At 52.2% G+C, this 16331-nt stretch overlaps 1 protein-coding gene across 1 annotated transcript; it reads left to right on the top strand.

The window, feature by feature from the left end:
* Nucleotides 1-261: 261 nt before the first annotated feature.
* Nucleotides 262-14262, top strand: LOC119112358 (fringe glycosyltransferase). Its single transcript, XM_037236515.1, has 8 exons — nt 262-433; nt 3438-3486; nt 4912-5014; nt 9090-9237; nt 10244-10329; nt 11537-11607; nt 12499-12626; nt 14230-14262. The coding sequence occupies exons 1-8, from the start codon at nt 293-295 to the stop codon at nt 14260-14262; spliced, it is 759 nt and encodes a 252-aa protein (XP_037092410.1). The 5' UTR covers nt 262-292.
* The last annotated feature ends 2069 nt before the right edge of the window (nt 14263-16331 follow it).

Here is a 16331-nt window from a genome sequence, read left to right as displayed (position 1 = left end):
GAGTGGACTCGGCGACCGGAGTGGACCCGGTGACCGGAGTGGACTCGGCGACCGGAGTGGACCCGGTGACCGGAGTGGACTCAGTGACCTGACCCGGCGCCTGTCGCGCATGTCAAGATCGGCGGAGGGCGTGGGCTTCACGCGGCCGCTGGAGGAAGGTCAAATCATGGCCACGTCTGTTGGAGATGCCGCCATGTCCAGTGGCGCCACCACAACAAAGTCAAGCAGCCCATCGCCCTTTTCTGGCCGTCCGGTGGCCTCTGGTGAACATCTGGCGACCTCTGATGACCCCATGGTGACCTCCGGCGATAGTCTAGCGGCCCCAGGGGACTGTCTGAGCGATGTGTTCATCAGCGTCAAGACGTCGGGCCAGTTCCACGTCACCCGTCTGCCTCCCATCCTGGACACGTGGTTCAGCCGCGTCCCCACTCAGGTACGGACCCTCGGAGTGCCCTCACGCGAAGGCAAACAGCACCCACATGCCGCAGTGACTGGCATCGTTAGGCCACTTGTGACTGTAAAGCGGCTGAAGTAAGACCAGATCTCGCCAAGCCACTGTCGGCCACAGAGTGCTCCTGGCTCACCAATCGCAGCTATATCGTGATGTACTTCTACCACAGTAGCAATGGTGTTGTTGGTGCAATCCTTCTGATGGTGCACGTTTAGGCTACAATGCGTCATGAACGCGACACTTCGTAAACCATGAATGATAGGGTTCAACCTGGCCTCGTCGTGGGCAAATTAGGGAACAAACATTGGCGACGAAACTGGGGCAGTTTGCACGACTATTTTTGGCATGTGACATATGATGGCGTAACATTACTGAGCGTGATAGATTGCTATTGACCCACCGGGCCCACCCAAAACTATGCTGGGTTTCCATTCCGTTATGAAGAATGCGGGGTCGCGGCACCACGTGGGCCTCGGTCACGTACCTGCAAGTCAGGTGCCGTCGGGCCAGATGACTAGAGATCACGTGACTACAGGTGACGTCTACAATAGCCCGGTCATTGCTGCTTGCACCGAACAATCTTGTTACCTGTGTGTGTGTGTGAGGGTGGGGGGTGGTCACGGAACTACAAGTCCCGATACTGCAGATGATGCTTTTTCAATCCAGGAAGCCGCAGGTCACACGCATATGCAGGGCGGCTGTGTGTGACCGGGCTGCGGTAACACGAATGCACGCCCGTGTTATCGCGTCTCGGAAAAATGCATTGCATTCTTGGCCAGCGCTGGTCCTCTCGATAAGTTCAGTAAATCACTCACCTGCCAATTATGGAGGCCGGCGTCTCACCAGCTGCTTTGACTTGGACGCACTGTCAGGGGCATGGGGCTGCTTTCAGGGCACGAGCGGGGCCACGTATTTCATGGCCCGGAAATGCATATGGGCATGTTTTTATTGCACATCAGGCCGTCCAAAGGGACATGTTAAGTCATGCTTCATAAAACTGCACACGCCTAAGCGTGCCATGTTACGATTTAAGCAGTCCCTCCAATCTGCTATTTTGATAACGTCCGGTATACAATGTTACACTGGACGGTTCGCGTATTCGTGCCAGGTGTGCTCTCCAGGCCAAGTATTGGCGACGATTTCGACTAAGACATGAGAATTATTGTTTCCGGCTGCAAATTGTGTCCAGGTGTCTGCTGGCATAGACGTTGCGTTCAGCCATCATTACCTGCACGTGTGACATGTGCGTGGATTCAAACAGAATGAAGAGCTTTTAAATGTGTCCAGGACACCAGCAATAACAAAAGTTCACACCTGAACAGTGTGATACGCATGTCAAGAGTTTGCATATGCAACTCATCCTTACCTTATGTACCTCCTGCCCACCTACCCAACATCCTCACCTAACCATCCTTGCATCATGTATGCCACTGTGCTGGAGGACCAGATGACAATCGCATTGAACATTGCAGTCAGATGAGCTAGCATTGCAACAATTTGTGGGCTTCAACGAGCTCAGAAGTTACTGACGACAATTTAACAAAATAATAATAATCTTGCAGCGGTAAGGTGGCAGGACTGAAGTCCGGGCCTAAGGACGCTCGCCCGTCACCTGCCGCTGTGATTTCCGGAGCATTCAAGCTCGGTGGCCGTTCATTTGCTTACCTGAAACACTGGCATTGGTCAGGCGTGACTGAAAATCTACATTTTCTTGGCCTGCGCACGTGTGTGGTGCGACCGCGGGGAAGAAACGCGTGCACAATGACTTGACGGTCCACTGTCCGGTGGCGGCACGAGCGATGTGCACCCATCGACAAACTGCACCAAATGATGACTGCTGATTGGGGAGGGGGGAGTTGAAGTGCTCCGTTTGCCGTGGTCATATGATGTCTACTGTGTGATGTGATACAGTCTAGTCTCCAGCGGCCAGAGGGACATTTTACCCAAGTGCCGTAGTAGCAGTTTAGCTTAGTTTGTAGTTGCTATTTGTAGTTGGGCGCCGTTCATGGCAGCTCAGTTCTCGCGAGTCGACGGCATACAGTTGGGAGGCTCGTCCCTGCAGCGTGCTCTGCGAGGCCGGCCGAGCCTGGCCCGACCCGCTCCTCTGTCCCGCACCCCGGAAGGCGACCGGACGCTCTTAGGCGCGCAGACACTCACTGAGGCCTCCCCCTCTGCGGACAGGTGGGCTCGGCTTCGACAGATAGCGACGGCTTCCAGTCACCGGCCGCGGTCCGTGGAGGGGCTGGGGAGAGGGAAGGGTCGATGCTGACAGCGTTTGCCGGGGGGGGGGGGCTGACCCTCACGCGAAACGTGCCGCCCGCGGTGGTCGCAAGAGTCCTGAGGAGGATTCGCGAAAACATGCCCACCCAAGGCCTAGATGTGGAATTGTGGAGGAAGCATAAGACTGCAGGCAGATGGAAGAGCTGTAGTGCTGTGTCATGCGTGTCTTTAAGCTGGTCAATGGTCTACTTCTTTTTAATGTTGTGCATGCAGTGTGCGCGCTAAACAATAGGCGACAAGACATGCTACAGCAAACACACTGCCATTGTGCAAATTTGTTTTTTTACAGCACCGAGGCAAATTGTCCTGCAGCCTCTCCCGGGCAAACTATTAATGTATTTATGAGCTTCAGTTTGAGAGCAGTGCTGAGTAAGGTAGGGCATCTGGAAGCATACAGAAACCAAGACAACTGCATGGCTGCCAAATTTTTGAGTTGTGCGCCCCATTTAAATGGACTAGTTATAAACAAGCTTTTTGATGCGACATTATGAGTTAGGCGAAATACGAGCGCCAAAAGCGCTGCACAAAACGTATGCTGTGTTTCTGGGTAGAGTTGTTTGTAATGACCATGCATTCAACCACCGCTATGTTATGTCTACAATGTGGCTGTGTTTCCTCACATTGACTTCGGTTCATCTTCCGCCATCAGATTCGTGAGTATGGCAGTCCGAGTTCCGTGAAAGTGACCGCATGTTTTCGTTTTCAGACGTGGTTTTTCACGGATCAGGAAGATCCGGAGCTGCGGCAAAGAACGGGTGAGATGTATGGCTGACAACACTGTTTGTAAACGTGGAGCATGTGTGAACATGATACAGTTCAACTGACGACTGGGAAATCGCGAAATATCCGTTTTTTTGCCGCACATGCACTGTCCATATGAAATTCCTTTGAACTTGTTTGTGTCTGTTAGAATAAGAAGTCGAACTGTAGTTCTGAACTGTAGGTGTATATAAGCCGATGCTAGTGTTCCGTAGGTCCCCGCGACGCCAGCTCATGTGTGTCGCGACGCCAGCTGATGTTAATGCCTGCCGACGTCGCAGCGGAACTGAGTGATATGTGTGGTGCCCATGATAACCTATGTCCGACCTCATAAAATGAAGAAGAGTATTTCTTGCCTGATGCGTTCAAAAGCCCATAGAAAAAGCGTCAAAGAAATGCGATATTTCACGCGGCATGTTATGTTTGGTGCAAGTGAAATCGAGCGGTTATCTTTCCTACTAGCGTGAATTACGAAAAAAATATAGGATAAGGGTCCATCCAGAAATCACGTTACGCATTTTTGACTTTCCAAACCCCCTCTCCCTGGTCACGAGCCGGTTACGTTGGGGTACCCCCCCCCCCGCCGGTTACGCTTTAAGGTAACGTTCCCAAAAAGTAACGTCTGTGTGGCTGCAATTCAGCGATAGGTGCAAAACAGATAGCGGGCGAGTTCCATGTCATGTGAGGAAGACAGAACACCCGGCCTTGAGGGTTTAAGGTGGTTTTCAGACTTTCATCTCTATTTACGCTTTGCAGTCACACTTTAGCACGACGTTACGCTTTTTCAAAACTTCCGATCCCTCCCTTGTCACGCTTCTGTTACGCTTTATCAATGTTCTCCCTCTTTCCTTCCATGCGTAGCGTAAGCTATCGACGATCCCAAACCAACTGACGGAAGGAAGATAATGAACGCGTTACGTAGGGCTATAATGTATCACCGGCCGACTTCAATGATAGTTTTCTGCCGCTTTCGGGGGTGATTCTCTCGCTCTCTACTCAGCTTGCCGGCTTCTGGCGAGATAATTATTTTCTTAAGCTGAAGATAATTGGCATTTCAGCCCACTCATGAAAGACTGCCTATGAAAGACCTCTTTGTCCCACGGCCCCCCAATGAGGAGGGAGTCAAGTCTGACTCATCCGTGGCGAACTCCTACCCCTACATCTCCATATGTCGGCACTATTCTAAACAGATTATTCTCAGTGCATTCTTTCCCGCTGCAGCAAACCCTGAGGTTAAATATACATTAGTGGGGTAATGTCCTGCTGTAAAACAGAAGGACCACTCGCACAGGCCGGGAAGAGAGGGCGGGGATTTGTCGAAGGTATAATTTAGCTCCGGGGTGTTACGCCGACACCGTAAAGACGCGAGATTCCAACAGCGAGCCACGCTGCGCGCGCAGCAATTGCTCCATGCGTTGCAGGAGGTCAGGTGATCAACACCAACTGTCCGTCGTCACACGACCGAGACGCTCTCTGTTGCAAGATGGCCGCCGAGTACGACGCCTTCATGGCGTCCGGCAAAAAGTAGGTTCAACTGCGTCGTTCCGTGTGCAGAAATGTTAACTGCTGCCCCTACGTTTCTTCTTCCTGCGCCGTAAAGTTTGAAGCGTCCATTCGCATCTGTACGGAAGTGCAGGGTTGTTGGCGATATCAAAGGTCTCAATGAACTCGCGAGTGCTTCCAGCTCGGATGCTAGGTTCCCTGTGGGGATAACGTATCGCATGTGTTTCTGCATGCTGCCATGAAGCACCCACATGCCAGTCGCTTTCGCGATGCTGCTGCAGCTGCTCCTCTTTGTCAAACGGCCCCCTAATGAGGAGGGAGTCAAGTCTGACTCATCCGTGGTGAACTCCTACCTCTATAGTGATTTTGAACGCAGCAACCACGGGGCTATACTTTTCATCATGGCGACAAGCTAGGCAGGGACTTGAAGTCATATGACTATTCGTGTGCGACTGCGGCTTTTCATTGTTTGCTATTGTTCGTTTGTCTGAGTCGGCAGTCTCCGTTTCGAAATTAATTTGCCCGGGCTGACTTCTGGCTACACGCTTCGAGGAGGGAACCATACTGTTTCTGGTCATTTTAACCGGTTGATTAAATCCAGCTAGTCAACTGATGTCGCCTAACATAAATACGCACGGCTATAGTGCATGACGAGCCGTTGTTCGCTGGGCTCCGACGTGAAGAGAGCGGACGGTGGCCAGCTGTTTTTCCGACCTCCACCCGCGACTGGCCGAAATTAGGTGAGCAGGTGCCATCGCGGCGGCCTCGGCGTTTTTGTTGACCGGCGGTTTTTACGCCGGACAGTGCGGGAAGCGGTACGGTCTCCGCGGCAATCACAGCGTGGTGCGCCTCGCCCGCCATCGCAAAAAGGGTGACGCACTAATGACGGGAGGTCCTCGGGATAGGAGACCTCCGCGCTTTTGTCCCCGTCTTTCTGGCTGGCTGGCTGGCTGGTCGTCCCTCCGTCCGTCCGTCCCCTGCCTGTCCAGTTATTGCCAATCGTTGTCTGTTTTGTTAAGTTAGTGTTTGTCCGCCTCCCTATCTGTCTGTCTGCTGTCTGTACGTGCGTATGTATGTAATGTGTATGCAGCACGCGGCAGCCGATTCCATTCTACAGTATTTAATGACACGGAGTTTAAGTGAATGAGCCCACTCCTCACCAGTGTAGCGTGCAAGAGTCGATGCGTGCCCGCCTTGCATGCACATTCACTGATCTGTGTTCTCCGCCCGTTCGGTACTGCCATACGAGGTTCGGCTGTGTCCGGGACCGCGAAATCCCGTGCCTTGATGTGATGACCGGATGATCATGAAAGTGCGCAACAGCCACGTCTTGGCACTCATGCTATGTCCACACATGTCCCGACAGTCATCCTGGTGAGGGTGTCTTCTTCCCGTGCGTGCTTGAGACTGGGTGGTCAGCTGAAGTAATTGGCTCAGCCTAAAGGGGGCTGCAATTGTATTTTTCCTAAGACGCCGTAACTGATGCTCCCATAAAGGAGTATTTAAACTGAAATCAGTCCAAGCACCTGAAGTATTACAGCTTTGGTGACCTATCCGCGATCTTATGAACGACTAATCGACTCGACCTTTAATACTAGGAACGGACAAGCGTTATGCACTAAAGCGCCGTCCTAGTTAAAGCACCCCAGTCTTCACTACCCATCATGGCTGCTTACGGCCGAAACTTCGCAGGATTTCCATGTTACCAAAAAAGAAACCCATGGTGAAAAGTAAGTAATGATGTAGATCAGGAGGGTGCATACCGTATGCCAGGATATTTAAGACAAATACTTGTTGGATGGTCACAATCCTTTCAACGACGAGTGCCAAGTCACGGTCCCAAACTGAGGTGGACGACAGAGCGCAGCTAAGTTGGAGATATTCGCTCGGACCGCATGGCAGATATGTGGGCATTTGTCATTGACCATGAGAGGTTATAACACCTTATTTCCGATAGGCTGCTGGAATGGGGCTCGGCCGATGCCTGAGGAATGTCATTTTTGCTCTGCGGTATAAAGTATGAACGGTGTCAGCCGTGAGCGGTACCGAACCGTCGCCGCTGCGCACATGCGTCTGCGTCGGGACGTTTAGAGTGACAGGTTGGGGACGGCAGATTTGTGGCCGCCACCATGCTTGAAGTGGAGCAGCGCCGTTTACAGCTCTGGGTATCCTTGTGTTAAGCGTAGCTAGTATGTTTAGATCACCTAAATGAAGCACTCATTTTTAACATCGAACTACCTAAATTGAACACAAAAGTATGCAAATGTGTGGGTAACTATAATAATTATGCAAGCTTTGTTGGGTATTAAGTTGAAACTATGAAAAACTATTCATTAAGCTCAGTTTGGTTACATGAGCAGCTCACACACATAGGTGTAGGTCTTAACATATATTGGAAATGCATGTTGTAGATTGAAATAGTATCATAGGTGCAACGCTCAACACTGGGCGATGTTTGCCGACAAGCAGTGATTGTGGGTGACGTGCCTAGATCCATCAGCCAACGCAACGGCTGCCGGTCACGCTAGCCAGCGTTTTGAGAGCACAAGAACGGTCGGGCGCCGGACGCGGCCTCACCCAGCCCGCTCTGGCCGGGCGGCTCCACCGGCTGAACGCGTTCATGGCCGATGTGTTCGCTGATCAGCCGTGGCCTGCGCACTCACCACTCAGCGCCGCTCGCAGGTGGCGTGTTTTTCTGGAGCCGCCCCAACCACGGGCCGCCGAGCGCCCCCCCCCCCCCCCCAAGCCGACCAAGCGTCCTCCCTTCCCCCTCATCTGGGCACGACATCTGCTCAGCTGATCCGAACAGACTCTGCCAGTGCAGGTATCATGGCGCTGCTGGCAGCGGAGGGGGTTGAACGTTTTTAAAGCGGTGCGTTGTGGTTAGCGGTGTTTTAATGGTGAATATACTGTGAGCACTGGCAACGGTGTTTACCGCATTATTTGGTGTCATATGCGACACAAAGTGGTTCATTAGGAGTACATTACTTTTGGTGCCCTATGTTTTGACCGCCGATACGCCTTGGTATGATGTGCAATCGTGGGCACTAAACGATTAGGTATGCCTATAGGCAGACCGGTGGCTTGATCGAGGGGCGGATCCAGGATCCCATGGTGCCCCATGTTTAAACACCCCTTAAATCGGACCCTGCGATCTTTTTGGGCTCCAGGCTGATGTCCGCTTGCAGGCACGCGTATGAGATGATCAGTAATCGTCAGACACGTAGCAATGGGACACACGTTGCGTTGCGTTGGAGACGCCGGCCGGCAGTGGACGTGGTGAAAGGTCTGTCTCCCTTCTGGTGCATTCGTATGCATTACACTTACTGCGGTCCTCACTAATCCTTCATCGGTGACAGCGATTAGTAGCTCTCAAGCTGCGAGGTGTTCTGACCGAGGATTTTTGACGAGCGACGTTCACAAAAGCTCAGTCACGTGACATCGTGTGACCCGTCTGTGCAGTCGCAGACTCGTCTCGAGTCTAGACATCCTCGCGGAGTCCTCATTTCTGGATGTCCTCGCGGATTCCTAGACTCACGGATGGGGCCCGCCAGATGACGTGACCGCGCGGTTTTTTTATAGTTATTGAGGTTGAACCAGTGCTTTGAAGAATGGGCGGTGACTCTTGGTCGCAAGGCTCTTTAGCAGCGAAATTTGCCCGTGTAATTTCTCAAATGTTTTTCTTCTATGGATGGGTTACGATGCGGCAGCAAGCACGTTTGGAACCGAAGAGTGCACTTGGCTGAGGTTAGGGACCACGAAATCCTTGCGCGACAAACCTTCCAACCGGAACAGGCCTCCCAGTTTCGCAGGCACTTACTTTAACAGGTCCGTGATGTTGCAAGGCTCTGCATACACATCAGTTTTCGATGCATGAGGCAGATATCACATTAAGCTCGGAAGCACATCTTGTTTATGTCTCCCGCAGAAAGTATTTACGATTCAAAATCCGATTAGGCCCGCTTAAACTTACATGCGTGGGGCTCCCCTGCTCCTAGTCGGGACAAAATCCGCTCCGAATAGGCCTCCGCCTCAGATGCTTCGGAGCCGTTTCCTGACGATTCAGATGGGTCATAGCCGTTCGCTGGCGCTTCAGATGGTTCTGCCACTTCGACGACGACAACTACGTCAACACGGACCAGCTGGCGCGCCTGCTGGGCGAATACGACGCCCGCCACGACTGGTACCTGGGTAGAAACTCGGTCCACGTGCTGCTGCAGATCATGGACGACGACCGGCGAAGGGTACGTCTGTACCGGAGTAGTACGTCTGAACCCGCACCGACCGGAACGAGGTCGAAAACGTCCTGATCGGTCAACCCTTGACGTGGCGGGATGTGAACACACGCATGCCCCATTTGGTGGGGAAGGCGCTTGCTTTGGACGCACTTACAGGTCTTTCGGTTGCGTAGAACATGACGACCGAACCGTAACTGGCCACCACGTTCGCGAGCAGGAGAGAACGACCACTCCCTGTCTTGGTTCGTCTCGGGGCCCGGGCCATTTGGTACTACGGTCGCAGCCATCGGCCCGCTCCCCGGCGCCGTGACCACTCTCCGGTGAGACGGTCACGGAGAGCCGGCAGCCGTGAGACGCCCTCCCGCGCCAGTCACGTGACCGGAAATCCCGGGCCCGAGAGCCTATCAGCCGGCTGAGGCCTCGCTGCGTCAGCGGGGGCAGGACGGCGAGGGTTCCGTTCGCAGTCTCTGGCGGGGACGCATGTGACCAGCGACACTTATAGGCTTCGACACGTCAGGGCGCAGGTCGCCCGCCCGCTTACACCAGTCATGGCGGTCCGTGCTCATGTCGAGGCCCTACGGCGGAGGACGCCTATTCCGACTGAAACTGTACCCTGCAGTGTCGTAAAGCCCGCCGTACCCATACAACCACACGCCACACGCCACTCGGCGGATTCACTGCATGATCGATGGCGAATAGGGCGAAGGACAGGGCTGTTGTAAGGCCCGCCATGCCCATACAGTCACTCGGCGGGCTCACTGCATGACCAATGGCGAATTGCGCGAGGTACAGAGCTGGGGTCATGCGCGGGCAAATACCACGGAGCGCAGCGAGTCAACGTCGCTCAATTCAATGACATTTTCAAATTTTTGGTCGGCATTCTGCGCGTCCTTCATGCGGGACTTACGGCAAATCGAAAACAAAAGAGAGCATTCTGGCAGTCACCAGAACGCGGACGGCGCTGAACGACCTGCATTTTCACCGTGCTGTCGTCACACACTGGCTGTTTCAGGAGCGGATCTCATTCTGGTTCGGCACCGGCGGCGCAGGCTTCTGCTGGAGTCGCGCCCTGGCGTTGAAAATGTCGCCGTTCGCCGGGTAGGTCATCCCGCCACCGCAGCCGGCGTCGCCAGATGCAGTCGGCGGACCCTTGTGAACACGTGGTCGCTTACACCCGCTTTCGGTGTTCATTTACCCGTCCTTCGGGCGTATCCTTATTGGAACGGTCGCCGAAGATTAATGCGGGCAGCCTATGTCCGGTGAAAACCTACTGATTTATTGAAAGCTGCAAACTCAGCCGGCTTCTGTATTTACTGCTGCCAACCGGCTTTGCTGCATTTGAACGCAGCCTCGTACACTACGCTGCAGCTACCATTCCATTAGTGTTTGCAGACGGCAAACTCCAGCGAATATACGGTGTCAGGCCTGAATCCTGGCCGTCGGTGATTTAGCCGCAGAGGCCGTCTGGTGATAGGCCGATGGTGTGGCGGTCATCGCGGTGGGGTGGTGCAGGCGGCAGCAGGCGGGAGCAGGCGCCACCTTGGGCGCCGAGGTCACCGGTCCGGTCCAGTAATTTGCAGTGGTCCGGCTGAGGCTAGACGGCAAACTACGTGACATGGATCTACCTTTAGGGTGTTTGTGACTCGTTTTTTGTTGGTGGGTCACGATTGTGCTTCATCGCGCGTGGCAATCGTTGTGCCAAAAGACACAAGTTCACGTATCCTGACCGCCCCTGGAGGGACACATGTTCGCGTATCCTGACCGCCACTGGAGAGACACATGTTCGCGTATCCTGACCGCCACTGGAGAGACACATGTTCACGTATCCTAACCGCCACTGGAGAGCGTCGACATGCAGAAAGAACACTGAGCAACAACGATTCTGCTTATTGTTGCTTTATTGGATTTGGAGAGCAAAATCCGTTTTCTAACCGAAAGCACCCGATTTCTTAACTAAAAGCCACCTAACCAACAGTGAGTGAAGTTCATACGTGCCCTTATTTGCCACTTGCCACAAGCTCTATAAGTCCAGAAGATGTTGCCGCGCTTTGATCAAGTCGTGATAGGGTCGGTGGGACAGCTGATTTGGAACAACGTCGATTCGTTTTGCAGTGTTAAGTCACGTACGCGATGGCATTCGCAAGGCGGTTATCCCATCTCGAAGAGACCTACCACAGACGTCGTCATGGGAGCCCTCTAAGGAACGGCCCTTAAAGATTATCATGTCTTTCGCCTCCGGTGGCGACAACTGACGTAGGCGAAAATTGCAGGCGCCGACCAATAACGTCTGTTCTTTGGTTTGCAGCGGAGGCCACTTCATGCGCGTCGCCGAGAGGAATCGTCTCCCCGATGACGTCACTGTTGGGTACATCGTAGGTACGTATGACGTCATCACATCAAACCTGCGCTCGGCTCTAAAGGAGTCGGAGCTGGTTCCGAATTCAGCAGATGTTAAATCAGGTCATTTGCTTATACGCTACTGCCACCGGATCATCCGCATTGGAATCCACTCTGCAGCTGTCGAGCATTCGTGCGTCACGGCTCAAGCCGCGACGTGCGAGTGCTCGAGACCGTGTGGTGTTGCCCGGAGTCGGCGGCCGAGTCTGAGTTAGTCCGAACCTGTGCGCGCATCAGCCACGTGCTCCTGGAGTCGGAGCTGGAGTCGATTTCGCTGGAGCAGGGTCCAACATAAATTTGATCTCTCAAAGGGCCCAATGGGTTTGCAACCAAGATGCGTAGCCCTTGACACTCCCCAAAAATGTAATTGCAGTCGCTTCGTAGTTATGTTTATCGTGTCAAGATACCAGTATCAGAGCCTTGTGCCTCGTTCTTCTCCTGATGCTCCTATGAGCATTGCGCAGTTATTCTGAGATTGATCGTCCTCTCCCGCTCTGACTCACAATTCCGACGGCGGCAAAACAAGATTTTGCTGCCGCGTTTGACGTACGACGCCGCACCACGCCCAAGGGAAGAGACGGCAAGCCGCGCCGCAGGGAGAGATTGCCATCGTCTTTAATCGAAGCCTGGACGCCGCTGTGCGGTCCCTGTCAGTTCATTCCCCTGCGGTTGTACGCAGGCCATCCATCATGTCATGCTTGAACACTCTCCACAATGCTTGTTTGCACCGGGCGCCTTGCTTGCCAGTGGGCAATGGCAGTGAAGTAATGGTGGGCAATGACAGTGAAGCAATGGTGGGCAATGGCAGTGAGGCGCCGCCTCAGTGTCTGTCTGAGCGTGCTGCTGGTGACGCTGCCGGCGCCGTTGCAGAACACCTGCTGAAGGTGCCGCTGACTGTGGTGGACCTATTTCACTCCCACCCTGAGGAGATGAACTTCATTCGCAGCGAGGAACTGGGCGAACAGGTATGGATACCTGGACGGATGCTGAGCGATCCGGTAAGGATGTCTGGATGGACAGCTGAGCGGAGAGGTCAGCAGAGCCGTGCAGTGGTGATAAGATCGCCACGTGGTCCAGGGGCTTAACATCGCATTTCGTTAAGGGCCTCGACTTCTCGGGTCGCCGACAAATCGCAGCTGAGCGAACGATCTTACGCCCCGCCCCCTTCTCCTTTTCCCCACTTCCACCTTGTTCTGCCGTATAACATGAGTCCCTACAAAATAGCACGTCATGCTAACGAAAATCCCGCGGAGTGCAGGCCTCCTTGGAGGATCTTTGAAGATGCAATATCTTCAAGCTCATGCCCAATTTCTGACTCCCTTTTGCGACACAGTCCTCAGATACGACGGGAAAACGTGAAGGCATATGAACCTAAACGTACTATTGTAAATATACCGAAGGTACCCACATAAGGAGATCATGGGCATGTAATACAAGAACGGAAAGAATGGGCACTTAGACCTAGCTTTAGACTCAATTGCATTTATTTGATGCATTCAAACTTCATGTTTACCGTACCACAGGTTAGCCAATTCCGTGCTCATTGCGTTGCTCAACGGATTTGGCGAAACTAGAGCTTTAATTGGAACCTATGACCACCAATAATTGTTAGCCACTGCACACGTGCCTGGATATCCGTTCTGAAAGCAACGGGGCTTAAACCATGTTAATTATACAAATGCCTATATTTCTAGTGCATTCTATGTCGTGACTTGTATGAAGAACGACGTAACCCCGGAATCCCGGATGATCCGACGAGAACACCCACTGCGCAGGATCCGAATTGGAACAGACGGGCCTCGCGCTACGTCGCCTGACACCTATCATTTTTTGGGAGCCCCGTCGGCTGCACTATTTCAATGACCTAGCCTATGAGATGGTGCGCTGTACCGGACGTCATTGACTTCTTATGGCAATGGTGTGGTGGTGCGCGTACAAGAATCCCGGCTGAACGCTCGAAGACCTACAAATCGCGGACGGTGATATGAACGAGATCATCAGCTTCAACACGCCATGCAAGTGTATTCAGATCGACGGAACACATCTCAGCAAACACAACGAGAAGACGACAGTTTAGACACATCCCGTACCAACCAGACAACACATTCCGTCCTAACGACTTCTCACAAACACAATAAAACAACTTTGCAAGCTTTACAAGTGATGTGTGCTGCCAAAAAGGAGACTGCACCTAGCACGGCGTACAGTTTCCCGTCCTCAGGCAAACACATCATCATAATAAAACCATCAAATACACCGTCGAACACCACCATTGCGCATCATCGCACCAGGCCACCCCCGCTTCTGTAGCCACAAAGAAGACGGAGACTGCACAACGTGAAATCAGACTCCTTCCCAGCCGTACGCACAACAGGAGTCTAGGCCGCGCCGCTGCACGCTGCCGTCTACGAAGTGGATAGGTTTCCGCTTCTCCGACCGGAGGACAGAGATGGTGGCCACGCTTTTGCGCCAACCTAGTTGACGCTGCACTTGGAGCTGGCTCTGACAGGGGGAGACGGAGGACGTGGCGGCGCACCACTCAATTATGAATGCCGACAGCGCCTTGTCCCATGTCGAGCCTTGCTCAGGGTGATCGTCCAGATCTTCAAGAATGAACTTCTGCATCTTGCCTAGGAGATCCGACAGGGCAAGATGCACACAGCGGCCGTTGGGTCGGCCACAGGCGGGGGGTGCTACGGACCACCGCGGGCGCCGACAGGTCAGACGGTCTGACGTAACGGGGGATCCACAAAGTCATCGTCATCGCTGTTGTCATCGGCTCGGTCCCATGGGTTCTCCGTGCAATACTGAAGGGCTGGCATCTCGGCAGCCTCCCTGGACGGCCGTGCAATACTGAAGGGCTGACGTCTCGGCGGCCTCCCTGGACGGTCCTGGCGTCAGCTCTGTGGCGAGGGTAGCCTCCGCACGCAGCATGGCAAACCATCCAGATGGCGTATCACGTCATCCTGCCAGGAAAGAACAGCCCAATTACCCTTTGAAAATAGGCATTTACGTTTTAAGAAGGTACGCTGCGTCCTCTCAAAATTGTATGCAGTCTGCAGGACGACTGACTTTACCATGGCTGACTTGGTGTCTGACAACTAATACAGCGCGTCAAACGGTCCTTCTTGTAATCTATCCTATTATTTCAATTTCAGTGCCCTGAAAAGTTTGAGTCTCCCATCGTTTCTCAACACGTTTTGACCTATCATAAACACCCACTGCAAGTATTCTTCGCAAAATGTAGTGCGGCTTATTGGGGGCACGCGGACGGCGGAACAACGACTAGAGTACTGATAGCCTGTAACAGATCACCTTGATACCTTATACACGGCACGGGTCTATGAAACCTTTTATCCTAGCCGTCGTGTTTCCGGCAGCCCTTTTCACGCACAGGATATCCGTTGCTAGGATGCAGGAGCCCGATGTTTTACTATACTGATACTCCTGGGACGTGTGTTTCTAACCCCATGCTCGGTTGTGGTCATCAAGACCTTTAGCCATCGGTGTCTCGTGTAGCCATCACGTTTCGTACCAGGTATCAGGCATTAGAATGTGGGGTCTGGAATGCTTGGTTATATTTGGTATCTATTTGCAGGATCCGTACAGATTTGGACACCTTCTTATTTTGCTGTCTACCAGTCCCAGGTCGCATCTAAGTTGTTAATAGGCACGTGAGATCACAAGCATTCCTTTGAAAGCATATTAAGGCATACTGGAGCCATGAGCATGTTTAACTTAAGTTTTTGTGAACTAAGACCAGAGAACTATTTCATAGCAGCCAGAAATAGGCGATTATTTAAGCACACATATAAAAGTTATGAAATATAAATATCATCACCGCTTGTGCTCATTAAAACGATCAGAAGACATTCAGGGTGCTATGCTCCTTGAAAAATAAAGATGCTGGAGAATAGTCCTGATGTGTCTTACCTTGTTGCACACGCATTCAACTAGTCATTTGTGAAAGAAAGTGATTTAAGTGTAACAGATAATGTGATCAATGTAAACGCAGATTGCAACAAAGTACACTTGACACTTGACATGTCTGGAGTAAGGGTAGATCATGTGCAGCACAGCAGTGACATCATGAGTACACTCAGCATATACCCTTTAAGTCCAAGAGCTCATAGTTAAGCGCACAGGTGCCACCAACTCAAGTGGTAAGAGAGCCAATGTTTCAATTAATTATGATGTTACAAAGATATTTTCAGGCAGACACATGCCAAAACATCCCTTTACACACCAACGATTGAAAATTCAGTGTGATTTGGCCCGGCCAGAGTTTTACACCCAAGTACAAGGATCCAAGCACAGATGCCTTGTGGGTGTCCTGTGCAGCAGGTGATTTGTTGTCTGGATGCTGGATGCGGACATTTTGTGTAATGCTGGCCTCAGCTAATAAACCTATGTATCAGTTCCTATTACTGAGTTTTGTACACTTCTTTACTAAATTCAGAAGCAAATTGATAAAAACAGTCAATTTTTCATCAAAACAGCAGTATTTTCAGAATAAGGAACATTACTGCATATTGCAATATAATCTGCCATTTATTATAAGGAAAACTACTGTGCATGAACTCAGAATTTCCATCTAGTTATATACATTGCCCATGCGAATGCTGTAACACAAAATAACTGTGTAGAACCAGACCCAATCCAGCTGATTACACCCAAAGCTTAACTCCGTGAGCATGATCAAC

Source organism: Pollicipes pollicipes, unplaced genomic scaffold (genome assembly GCF_011947565.3).
Source record: "Pollicipes pollicipes isolate AB1234 unplaced genomic scaffold, Ppol_2.1 Scaffold_7261;HRSCAF=8764_pilon_pilon_pilon, whole genome shotgun sequence".
In the NCBI taxonomy this organism is placed as follows: Eukaryota; Metazoa; Arthropoda; class Thecostraca; order Pollicipedomorpha; family Pollicipedidae; genus Pollicipes; species Pollicipes pollicipes.
This window is presented reverse-complemented; position numbering and strand designations above follow the sequence as displayed.

Excerpts from the sequence above, each read along its gene's own strand:
- LOC119112358 (XM_037236515.1), top strand. The coding sequence starts at position 293 with ATGGTGACCTCCGGCGATAGTCTAGCGGCCCCAGGGGACTGTCTGAGC. Across the intron at positions 3,487-4,911 it reads GGAGCTGCGGCAAAGAACGG|GAGGTCAGGTGATCAACACC; the intron begins GTGAGATGTATG and ends CATGCGTTGCAG. Across the intron at positions 5,015-9,089 it reads TTCATGGCGTCCGGCAAAAA|ATGGTTCTGCCACTTCGACG; the intron begins GTAGGTTCAACT and ends CTGGCGCTTCAG.